Source organism: Cupressus sempervirens, chromosome 3 (genome assembly GCF_028749045.1).
Source record: "Cupressus sempervirens isolate cs-2001-9-10 chromosome 3, ASM2874904v1, whole genome shotgun sequence".
Lineage (NCBI taxonomy): Eukaryota > Viridiplantae > Streptophyta > Pinopsida > Cupressales > Cupressaceae > Cupressus > Cupressus sempervirens.
This window is the reverse complement of record NC_143120.1, coordinates 182,922,886-182,935,589: the sequence shown is the minus strand read 5'-3', so window position 1 is coordinate 182,935,589 and position 12,704 is coordinate 182,922,886. Positions and strand designations below refer to the sequence as shown.

The 12,704-nt window shown below is 35.3% G+C and overlaps 1 protein-coding gene across 1 annotated transcript in view; it reads left to right on the top strand.

The window, feature by feature from the left end:
* LOC149565394 (oligomeric golgi complex subunit-like protein) overlaps positions 1-12,403 on the top strand; it is a 122,532-nt gene extending 110,129 nt beyond the window's left edge. The window contains exon 12 of the mRNA XM_089818900.1: positions 11,956-12,403. Within this exon, the coding sequence (XP_089675026.1) occupies positions 11,956-12,069 (114 nt within the window). The 3' untranslated portion in view covers positions 12,070-12,403. The remainder of the gene's footprint in view (positions 1-11,955) is intronic.
* The last annotated feature ends 301 nt before the right edge of the window (positions 12,404-12,704 follow it).

Here is a 12,704-nt window from a genome sequence, read left to right as displayed (position 1 = left end):
AGAAAAACCTTGAGGAGATTCTAAAAACCTGTAACCTAGTTTAGAAGTATACTCCTCATTATTACTTCTAGCCTAGATGAGGGAATCCTTCCCTCCTCTGAAGGAAATTTTCCTTGAACGAAGAATTGATTGGAGGAGATTTTTATCTTCTAGTAGAATATGAGAATCTAAATCTTTCCATTTCCAGTTCATCCCGTTGTCCTCAAAATTCACATAATCCCTAACCTTAGATCCCCATTTTGATTCCAAATAAAATTTGGACAGATGGAGTGAAGGATAAAGATCAAGGGGCTTATATCCTCCCCATGAGTCTGTCTAGAATAAAGCATCCCTACTGTCCCCTAGATTCCATGACAAATTATCATGTATAATATGTTTGCATTTCAATAGGAAATTCCAAAACCTTGTTCGTTTAGGAGAATGAGCCTCTAGAAAAAATTAACCGGATTTGGGGATGAAAGGTATTTATGAATCAGCATTTTGACACATTTTAGGTAGGGGAATTTGATCATTCACCAAATTAACCTTGCTCCCAAAGCTATCCCTTGAAATTTGATATCTTTTATGCCTGCCCCTCCTACTTCTTTAGGTCTACAGACTTGGTCCCAAGAGAGGAGGGATAACTTTCTTTTCTTTGCAACATCCTTGCCAAAAAAATGACCTAAGACAACCATTAATGATACTTAGTTTACTATTGGGAAGATCCATGCAAGAGAGCTGAAAAATAGGCTAAGCTGACAAGACTGAAGAAACCATGGTTTTCCTCCCTACTGAGGATAGCCACTTACCTTTCCAACCAGCCATTCTCTCTTTTAGTTTCTCTATGAGAGGGTCCCAAAGCTTTGATATATTATGGCCAGAGTTTTGGGGAAGGCGTAAATATTTAAAGGGCAGAGTGCCCTTTTTAAAATCAAGGGTAGTACATATTAGTTGTTCTGTGTTAGGGTTAGCATTAAAGAAGAAAATTTCCAATTTGTCTTTGTTAATCATTTGCCCTGATGCCTCAGTGTATTTATTTAAGATACTTTTAAAAGCTAAAGCCTCATTATTGACCTTTACTTATATAACATGGTATCATCTACAAAATGTTGATGAGTAGTAGGATCATGGTCACTAGATATCACAATCCCTTTAATTCACCCTAGGGCACTAGCCCAAGAAATTGACCTTCCTAATACATCTGTCATCAGAATAAAGAGGAATGGAGAGATTGGGTCCCCTTGTTTGAGACCCTGAGAAATACTGAAAAAACCTATCATGGTGCTATTTACTAGAATAGACATCTTTGGGGTTGAGATACATTCGAAGACTAATTTTATCCATTGTTTTGAGAAGGCATATGTTTCTAGATATTTAAGAAACGCCAATCTACCCTATCATATGCCTTACTAATATCTAACTTAATGTGCATACTAGGGGATCATTTGTTCTGAACAGAATGAATCGCTTCCTGAGCTGTAATGATACCATCATATATTGATTTTCCAAGGACAAAACCTGTTTGCTCCTCGCTAATGAGGTTGGATAGAATCTTTTGAAGCCTAGAGGCTAAAATCTTGGTAAAGAGCTTATAAAGAGTATTACATAGGGCAATAGTTCTAAGGTCATTAAATGAATCCACATTTTCCTTTTTAGGAATAAGGTCAATAAAAGTGTTATTAACTTCGCGAAGCAATTTGCTCAAGTTCCTAACTCCTTCTAGAGCCTTAGTAATATCATCCCCAATGAAGTTCCAACATTTCTGAAAGAAGATAAGGAATCCATCTGGCCCTACTGATTTATCTGGATGCATTTGTTTAAGAGCTGACTCTACTTCTGACTTAGATATCTTCTGTAGAAGAAGATCGTTTTGTTCCCTGGATGCTAGTTTTGGGATGTTGGACAAAACATTTTGTTGGGCAAGCAAGTTAGAACTAACCCCACCATTGTAGATATCTTCGAAGTAAGAGACTACCTCCAAGCTTATCTCCCCAGGATGATTCTTAATGTTTCCATCCCTCCCTTTGACAAATGTAATTCGATTGATTGTCCTTCTCTATTTGGAACTGTTATGAAAAACTTAGTATTGTTTTTCCCTGCCTCCAATCACACCTCTTTCGATTTTTGCCTCCAAAAAAGCTCTTGTTTGGAGAGAACTTCATATTGCTGCATTTTTTTTTTCTCTTCTAGCTACTGATTTTCCTCCATTCCATGCTCCATAACTTCATTACTAAGTTGCACGGGTCCCTCCCACCCTCCCTGGACCTACAAAAGTTCGAACTGGTTCAAAGCTATGGTCTGCTTTGATCTTGGTTCAACCAGGGTTCCAATGTTTGCTTGCTGGTTCGATCTGGTTCGAATCAAGTTCGAACCCGGGTGAACCAGGCCAAAAAAATTGAACCAAGTTCGAACCACAGGCTGTTTGAGTCCCGCGGACGACAAAAAAGTGCTTTTTTAGCAAAACAAAATTAAATGTCTCTTGTTTGAACATTGTGTTAAAGATTCAAGCATTCCCAATTGAAAAATAAATGAATGCTTACAAGTTACAAATACTCTTAGGCATCCAATATCAGTTATTGAAATTTCCGATTTTGGTTATTGATCTTACCCTATTGATTGTAATGCATGCATGTTTATTTCGTTGAGTAAACTCTAGAACTCTAGAATCCTTTTCTTTGTCATCTGCTCTATCTTGGAACTTAAAGCAAACCATCTGTTAAACTTAAAATATGTTATCTTTGTTATATGCTATTTTTGTATGATATTTATAAGTTTGAAGCAAGTTTGTCAAAAAGAGAACTCAGATTTAACTACATTCATTCGAAAGATTAAGGACAATTGTGTGGTTTATCTATTCTTTTTTTGAGGATATTATAGCTTAATTCATCCACAAACCCTCCCATATTAAGACGAGAGACTTTTAATTCTATTATGCTTAAAAAATAAAAAATATGGTATGAGCACTATGACTATATGATGGTAGGATCACTACGATTACAAGTTTATGGTGTTTTTGTTATTTAAATGTGTTTATGCTAATATGCTACATTCTAATTCTAACTCATACTTCATAAACATGTATATATACATGTATACTTTTTTATAATTTTTATATGTTTTGTACTAACAAACCCAAACAAACCCAAACCCCTTTCCAAATTTTTGACGAACTTGAGAACTGGTTCTCGAACATTGAACTTGGAATTGAACCTGAACTGGTAACTTAGCTTCATTATTAAGGAATGCCAATTTTCCCTCGAAAGTTAATTTGTCCTCAAAGATGTTCTTGAAGAATTTTGAGTTCCACTCCTTTAGTTTTCGCTTGATTATTTTCAGCTTACTCAATACTTGGAACAGTTTGCAGCTTGAGACCTCTGTTTCCTCCCACCATTGTTTTATTTGTTCAAGACAATTTTCATCTTTGAGCCACATTTGCTCAAATCTGAAAGGACAATTACTAGGGTGTTTATCCTCTATAACCTTCAACTCGATAGGGTAGTGGTCTGATCCTGATACTGGTTTAACTTCAGAGTGGAATGAGATAGGTATTGAAGATAAGTCCCCATAAATAAGAAACCTATCTAATCTTTTTGCGATATTGCTGAATCCTTTCCTTTTATTATTCCAGGTAAAGGTATTATTTGAACCTGCCACTTCCATCAAACCTAGCCTGTTAACCCAATCAGAAAACTCCTTTGATGCCAAAGAAAGAGAATTGTTGCCACCTCATTTCTCTGAGGGACGAAGGATAGCATTAAAATCTCCTCCAATAATGGATAGACCATCTTGTTCTACACTAAGACTTTCTTCCAATTCCATCCATAGCCTTGACTTCTCTTTGTTGTTGATTGGACCATAGATATTAAAAAGCTTATATTAAAAATTAGATCTTATACCCTTTACTGACCCTCGGATCCAATTTCTATGAAATTCCAAAGACGAGATAGAGACGTACCGTGGATCCCATAACAAAGCAAGCCCACTTGAAGCTCCTTTTGCTAGGGAGTTTCTTACCTCCCTCCAACCTAGAGATCTCTTAAATTTACCCATTACTTCACTATTTAGTTTAGTTTCCTGAAGAAGAAATATGTCAGCCTTAGTATTAGAGATGCAGCGCTTTAGGAGTTGCTATTTGTTAGGGGCGTTGAGGCCCCTAACATTCCATGTAATGATATTTATGGTGCTATGGGAAGGATCTTCCCCTTCCCTGCATAAAGAATATCGGTAAGTTTAACCTGACCTTTTGCTACCCCATCTTTAGATCTTAACTCTTGCAAGGATTTCCAACTGCGCTTCTTCATTACTTTTGCACAATTTGGAGCTCCTTTGCCTAGGAGGGAAAGTCTTAAACCTAAAGGTGCCAAGTTATCCTACTATATTTTTTCATTCATCTCAAAATCTATTATTTCCTTATCAACATTAGAGACTATTTCTTCATCCTTGAGGTTCATTTCCATAATTTTAGAGATTAAAATATATTTCTGCAACTTCACCTCCTCATCGCAAATCTCATCCAAAAATTGATTCATTAGATCATCCACTGCCATATTGTTTAGAGCCTCTATTAACATACTGACTTCTACTTCTTTTTGTTTTGGGGTTTCACTTGGATCTTCCTTTGTTTGGTCCAGATTTTTGGAAACAAACTCCTCTTCCTCTACTTTTTGATCAAATCGAACTACTTCCTTGGAAGGAGTGACTTGAAGAGTAGTTCTCGGCAGAAGGAAACCTCCCTCAACATTACTTGGATTAATGATTACCGATTTGAGGCAAGAAGGGCAATCCTTGATCTGTCCTTCCTCCATCTCCTCCCCTAAGTGGATCGAAAAACCCCCACCTTTCTCATTTAGGGAGATTTGGATGTTTGGAAAATTTGCCAGAAGATCCTGAAGACAGTCGTCTTGAGGCGGAGAAACCATCGAAACTGGTTCTACTCTGAAAAGACCCTTGACAAGTCTTGGATTGACAAAGATAATTTTACCATTTACATTAATATCTAGGGTTTTGAATTCAACTACATTAACATCTATTCTAACTATATTAATTGGACTAAAGTAAGCAATACTAGGTTCTACCATCCCTACATATAATCCTAATTTTCTGCCTATTAGTCTGAGTGTATCTTTAACTAGAAGTTCAATCGGGAGATTAGGAAGAAGGATTGCTTTTTCTACTTCAAATTTTGCTGATTTTTTTGGATCAAAGAATGGGCTCCATTTACAGTGTAATCATTCAGAACTAGGGTTTCCCCGTATATGAGCTTATTTCTTAGATCTAAACTTTCACAAGCCACATATATAAAATCATTTTCCATAATTTTTAGGTTGATGTGTTTTCCAAGAAGATTTTAAAGCCAGTTAGCAAAAGAACATACCTCCATACCAGGGCCTGCCCATCAGGCAAAAAGTCCTCGATTTTGGCATCTTCTTTGGACATAATTAATCTCATGTTCTGATAGGTATATCACTTCATGATCCATTTAGTTTGCTTCCTTGATATGATTCAAAGCTGTTGGAGATCCCTGAGATGGGGAGTACTTTCTTTTGTCTGATCTATATGATCGGGTCAGATGAGAATCAAATTTTGTTGGATCAATCTTCTGAAGGGGGCTAAAGGCATTAGATTGATTTGGATGCCGCCTTCCATTATTTTTAGGGAACCTAGCAAGAGGTCTAAGTTTTTGCCCTCCAAAGTGATTTGATCTATCCTTCTTAGGTTTACAGGACTGGACCTCTATCCATCCTTCCTCAGATTCCTTGTTCTTCGCAAGTAGTTTCATGGAATGATAGAAGGGTAGAGCATATTTTGTTTGCCAAAAATGAGCGCATTGTCTTCACTACTGTGGAAAATTAGAGAAAGAATTTGCCATTTTTAGTTCTAATTAATTTTTAGTTTTAATAAAAGCATAAATTTGTGCCAATAAAACATCAAAAACTTCAATTTCCGCAAATCAAATGACAGAGCTATAGTAACTTATTAGATTCCACAAAAATTCTCTAGAACACTCTACTATGTAAAGATAATATCATGTTCTGAAAAAGAACAATTTGGTAATTTTTAACCTAAAACAAAACCAAAAGATGATTAAAAATCAAGGAGAGAAAGCTGATTGCCGGACAAAACTTTAGAGAATTTCTTATTGTTGAAGGTAGGGTGCTTCGGGCAAGATCTTTATACTTAAGTAAAGATCTCTTTTTTTTCAACAATGCATTACTCAGCTTTCAAATTTCAGATCTTGGCAGATTTGGTGTTGAATGTAGAGGCAGAGATGTGTAACTGCATGTTCCCGATCGCTAGCAAGCGGGTATTAATGAAATTATGGCCGCTCGAAGAGAGCATTCGGCATCCTTGTTTGACAGTATTAGTTCTAATTAATAAAAGCATAAATTTTTGCCAATAAAACATCAAAAACTTGAATTTCCGCAAATCAAATGACAGAGCTATAGTAACTTATTAGATTCCACAAAAATTCTCTAGAACACTTTACTATGTAAAGATAATATCATCTTCTGAAAAAGAACAATTTGGTAATTTTTAACCTAAAACAAAACCAAAAGATGATCAAAAATCAAGGAGAGAAAGCTGATTGCCGGACAAAACTTTAGAGAATTTCTTATCGTTGAAGGTAGGGTGCTTTGGGCAAGATCTTTATACTTAAGTAAACATCTCTTTTTTCTCGACAATGCATTACTCAGATTTCAAATTTCAGATCTTGGCAGATTTGGTGTTGAATGTAGAGCCAGAGATGTGTAACTGCATGTTCCTGATCGCTAGCAAGCAGGTATTGATGAAAATATGGCCGCTTGAAGAGAGCATTCGGCATCCTTGTTTGACAGTATTTGTAAATAAATGAAATTATTGAATTCAAACCCTTGTCTGACGGAATGCCTCCTGATGTTTAAGAAAAGGCAATCTGGAAAGCCCGGACTCTGCTCAAAATGGAAGGCGTTTAAAGCAGGGCAATATTTTCTTTTTCAAAAATTATGCCTTTGCCCCTGAAATCAGTATCAGAATCAATGACGACAAGAAACTTATTTTCTGGAACATGCTCATATATGCAGATTCATGGAAAAACTGTGGTCCAAAGGATCCGAATTACAGGAGTGGATCTCAGAAAATTGACTAGAGTTTTACGTTTACACCTCGGCAGTTTTGATTGTGAATCTGAATCTTTCAAGTAATAGGAAGGCAGCTTTGAAGTTTGGGCAGTGCTTCGAGGGCAGAATTTCTATGCTCTGAGCTTTGCTTCTCTATTTCTCACTCCAAATACCTTGCACCTGGGAATGATGGTTACTGAGTGCCAAATGTTCTCAATTAGGGTTTTCTGGGATAATGAAAGTTTGCCTTCACTTTTGCAAGTTGTTGACAGTTTGTGTGCGCATTTTTTAAAATTTAAAAACAATTTGCTTCTGCTGATCACCCCAGTCACTACTTCTGTGTCAGCTATTCAATCCTATGGCATCTTTTGTTCGATCTTTCGCATATTCAGGTACCTTAGAATGGTCTGTAAACTCGATGATCAGCAAATACAATCAATTAATTAATATTAAAAATTATATTGAAAAAATTGCAATCTACTTTTTGTTATCATAAAAGATTATGTAATTTAAATTAGAAAAAAGAAAATAAATACAAGCATACAATTGCAAAGGAATTTAGAAAACATCATAACAAAGGTAAACTTGTTTCCTTTAATTTTTTAGAAAAAAACATGAACAAATTCATCAAAATATTAAAAAAGCACTATTAAAGAACTAAAGAATACGGTGCTTCGAGGGCTGAATTTCTATGCTCTGAGCTATGCTTCTCTACTTCTCACTCCAAATACCTTGCACCTGGTAACGATGGTTACTGACTGCCAAATGTTCTCAATTAGGGTTTTCTGGGATAATGAAAGTTTGCCTTCACTTTTGCAAGTTGTTGACAGTTTGTGCACGCACTTTTTTAAATTTAAAAACAGTTTGCTTCTGCCGATCACTCCAATCACTACTTCTGCGTCAGCTATTCAATCCTATGGCATCTTTCATTCAATCTTTCGCGTATTCAAGTACCTTAGAATGGTTTGTAAACTCGATGATCAGCAAATACGATCCATTAATTAACATTAAAAATTATATTGAAAAATTTGCAATCTACTTTTTTGTTATCATAAAAGATTATGTAATTTTAAATTAGAAAAAAGAAAATAAATATAAGCATACAAGTGTAAAGAAATTTACAAAACATCATAACAAAGGTAAACTTGTTTCCTTTAATTTTTTTAGAAAAAAACATGAAAAATTCATCAAAATATTAAAAAAGCACTTTTAAAGGACTAAAGAATACAGTTGAATGCTTACTTTAGACGCTTAAATCTCCTTTGTGGAAGCTATTTAACACATCACCAATGACTACCTTTGAAAAAATCTACTTGCCCTTTGAAATGCTAAAATGGAGGCTAAATGAGTTGAGAGAAAAAGAAGAAACAAAATGACACTTTTTAGGTTGAATGGCCTCATAAAGGGCTTTTTAAGTGTTCAGACAAGAAAAAAGCAAAATTAAATATTTTTTTTATGAGTTTTTGGGCACTTTTGGAGGGTCCCGCGTGGGTTTGCTATGGATGCACATCGAGCACCTTGGTTGAGCTTTGGGTGCGCTTGCGCACTTACAGTGCAGTGGTACATGCACACATAAACTAGTTTGCACCTACCTGGTGCTTACCCTGAAACATAAGAAGATTGTGTTAAATATGTGTATGGGTTTCTTCTGATTGTCATATCCAGCTGTATCCATTTTTTGGGAATTTCATAAATGGTTGTACCTGTATCTGTATCCATATCTGTGTCCACAAAACTTTGTTGTTTAATGTTAAGATATACTGTGACCTAAGTTACCGGAAACACAGCTCAGACATTGGGTGCAGATGCAGATTCGCTGCAGAAGGAAGTAAACAATGTCTTTAATTATACAGTCCACAGGCTTTCGTATTTATTGACATTATATTAATGATTAATCTCATTGAATATATATTCCATACGCCATATGTACTGGGAGCAGGCAAAGAGGCAACTCTCGAAGGTTAGGTTTAAGAGATGTTTATTTAATTTGTTTAATCAATATTATTGTTTAGAGCTCCGAATTCAAATGTATAATCCCAACACTCAACTGCATAAATCTTATTCTGGCCTTGCAATAATAATTTCACCCACTCTAGAATTCAGACTTCATGATTGGCTGAATGTTACTTTCTAAAGAGAATTCAATACAGGTTTTCACATCACAACGATCATTCATGTTAGCTGCGAATAATATTATTTGGAAAGTATTAACACCAATGTTAGATTACTATTGTTTAGAATAGTAATTCATTAGTTAATAGTTATACGCAACTCGTTATAAAACTTCGCATCCTTTCAAGTTATAGACGTAGATATATATAGGCTTATTTGAATATTTTCAAAGTATCAATTGACATTTAGTATTTATTTTTGAATTTGGCATTGATCAATGACGAAGTATCATACTATAAAGTGATTTAATCCTGTATAGATAAAGGTACCCAAATGTATCCAACCCCCCCCCCCCAAAAAAAAAAAAAATAAACAAAAATTCCACGTATCCCTTACCAGGTTCTCGTAGCCGCATCTGCATCCACATCCGAACTGGTCACTTAGACTATGACAGTCAAAGTACCATTGCTTTGCAAAGAACCTTCTTATCATGCTTAGATGGAGCATATTAATGTGCAATATCATTTTTTCAGAGACACAGTTGAAGATTAAAGATGTTGCTGGATAATGTTGATACCTTGGATAATGTTAGTACTGAAAAGTATTCTTGATGCAAGAAGTCAATACAGATAGCTACACTTGGCAGCTAATCTATGTATATATCACCTCCATGCAAAGCATTCCAACGAATGGAAATTTTGTTGGATTTGTTGTATATTTGCACATTTAACACCTTTATAGATCTGTACTCTATAATTTTCTGGGCTCTATTTAAAGATGTTTTTTCTGCATATGGTTTGTAGCCATTTTATTGAAATTTCATTTAGCATTTAATAAATTAATTGTGGTGACATGCACATAAATAATCACAGATGAAGAAATTTCTTACTCAATGTTTGGGTTGATACAGTAAGGGAATGCTATTTTAGCTAGGTTTTTCCTGAATGGTTTTTCAGGTTAAATAATTGTGTTATATGTAATGTGCCGTTGTTTCCCCTGTAAAGTTTATTTTCAGTTTCAAATTATGTCACTCTATAATGTATTTTGAACCATCATTTTGATGGGAAGCATCTGTGATTTCTGTGTCCTCTAGCCTGGCTTATGATCACTCTGTCATTCATTGTAAGCTACCGTCAACTTATTACTTCTGCCATTGACATTTGCACTTTTTAGAAATTTAAAAGTTTGATTTATTTGGGTCTTCAGTTCCTTGCTGTATGATGGGCACTGAATAGTTGTGTCTTTATTGTGTTATGATTTTTCTGGAGAGTTGACTGATTTATTTGGGACTTCAGTTCCTTGCTAATGCTGTGTGATGGGCATTTAATAGTTGTGTTTAGATTGTGTTATGATTATTCTGGAAAGTTGTCCTAAAGCCTAATAGTATGGTTTCATGGTGCTTCCTCATCTTATATCACTAAAAGTCTAAGTTATTGGTTCATATCTGGATGTGAATGCTGGTACGAGAACCTGGTACATGGATACATGATTTATTTATTTTTTATTTTTTTTTGGGGGGGCGGGAGGTTGGATGCATTTGGGAATGTGTGCGTGTCTATATATATACAAAAATATTAAAGAAATATACAGAATTAAATCATTTGATAATATTAAAACTCTGTGACATTATTGGCTGAAAAAAATTTAAATTTGGAATAGTGCTTTCTCATACATCTAAGGCATGCAAGGAAAAGACAGAGATGCTTTTTCTGCTGTCAGGAATAACATTAATAAATATTCATTAGTTTATTGACAGCAAGAACCACAATATGTAGTTAGAACCTTATGAATTGCCCAGACATATTGAGATGCTAATATTAACTCCCACAATGAATAGTGGGTATAGATGACTGCTCCTGCAGGTTTAGATCCTCACCAACACCTTCCCTAGGCACTTCCAAGCTCCACATCAGTCTGCTGAGTGCAGCTATAACTATTTTTTCACTATGAAGCCTGCATTCATGTCCTGAGTATGCTGCAGCTTCCTGGCACCAGTGATAGCCATGTCCAGACTGCTATTCATCCATTGAACCATTTCAAGCTTGAATCAATAAGTATTATGGTCCCTATTTGCTGTCATCTCCAAGTTCATCGACAGGTTGACCTCCATGCTGAACGTGATTTTTATAAATGAAACATCAAGTGTATATACTAGTTTTGAAATCTCCCGGATGCGCACAGGAAGTGGATGTTCTTCCTGTGCTCATCTGGATGCATCCCAACTCTGAATCTATGCCTGGAGGCATCTGCATCCGGAGATGGGGGTCGATGCACAAATCCGGTAACTGACGTAACATCTGTTGCCCTCAACCGATTATAATTCCAAAACCCATTGAGACTCTTCATGGCCTTATTCGCATTGCTTTTCTTCTTGAGATGATTAACAGCTTGAATAAGAATAATGCAATGTTTATGACTTTGAGGTTTCTGGTCATCGACACTATTGCATGATGCACAGTGAATAGTGTTCTCATTTAATTTCTATTTTATTTGGAGCTTCTTTTTCCTTATTTCTCAAATAAATGCTTCTTAAAAGAGCTGGACCATGCCCATATGTTTGAAATCTGAACATTTCATTCTGAATCTAGAGTTTATCTGGTGTAATGCATTTTAACAAGTATATTCATTTCTGTGACTGTTTTCATTGAGCAATGAATTTCTATGCAATGTTTTACATCATGCATTTGCAGTTTTGCACTTGTGTATTTCATCTTATTCATTTAATTTTTTTTTATTTGCATTTTATTATGATTAAATATGACTTCAGGAATACGGGCGTCGCCTTTCTTCCATTGGAATTATTGCAACTGAGATCCCTGCTTATACCTCACTGTGGCAGTGTGTGGCTCCTCCAGACAGACAATCATTGATACAGTTTTGATATGTTTTTCTATCCTGACCTGCATTTTGCTAGAAAAGTGTTTGAAATTTATTCATGCTGTAATGGAACTACTGGTTTCAATTTTTCTAAGGTGAGAACAAACTCCTCACTTGTGCTTTTTTGTTTAGTGGGGAGATTGCAAGAGGGTTCCATTTGCAAGTTTTGGAACTCATTTTGCAATATTGTGGCGGTTGTGTTTGAATTCAGCATAAGTTGTCACACGTAACTTAAGTATTCAAAACGATTAGTTGAGCTAAAATTGTACTCCTGTCCAAATATTGATACCATTGTTGCTTGTGTTATGTAATCAATTGAACTTTTGTTCACTTACAAATGAGGATTTCTTTGTAGGTTAAGATAACATTCAAAATATAGGATATGAGCAAGTAATGTTCTTAAATAACTGTTTGATGATGACATTTAAAATTTACTCATCAAGTAGTAAACTAGTTACCATGTCTGTCTACCCTTAGATGGTTTAAATTTGCCTCCAGCAAAACAATATAAGGGGAGCAAGTTGTTTATTTCCTAGGAACAATGCCTCAAGGTTCAGTTTCTAGAAATATTTCTATTTTTATAGTTTGAGCTAGTAGATTTTAATCTCGGGGCCCTATTTATTGACTTTCATACTTACA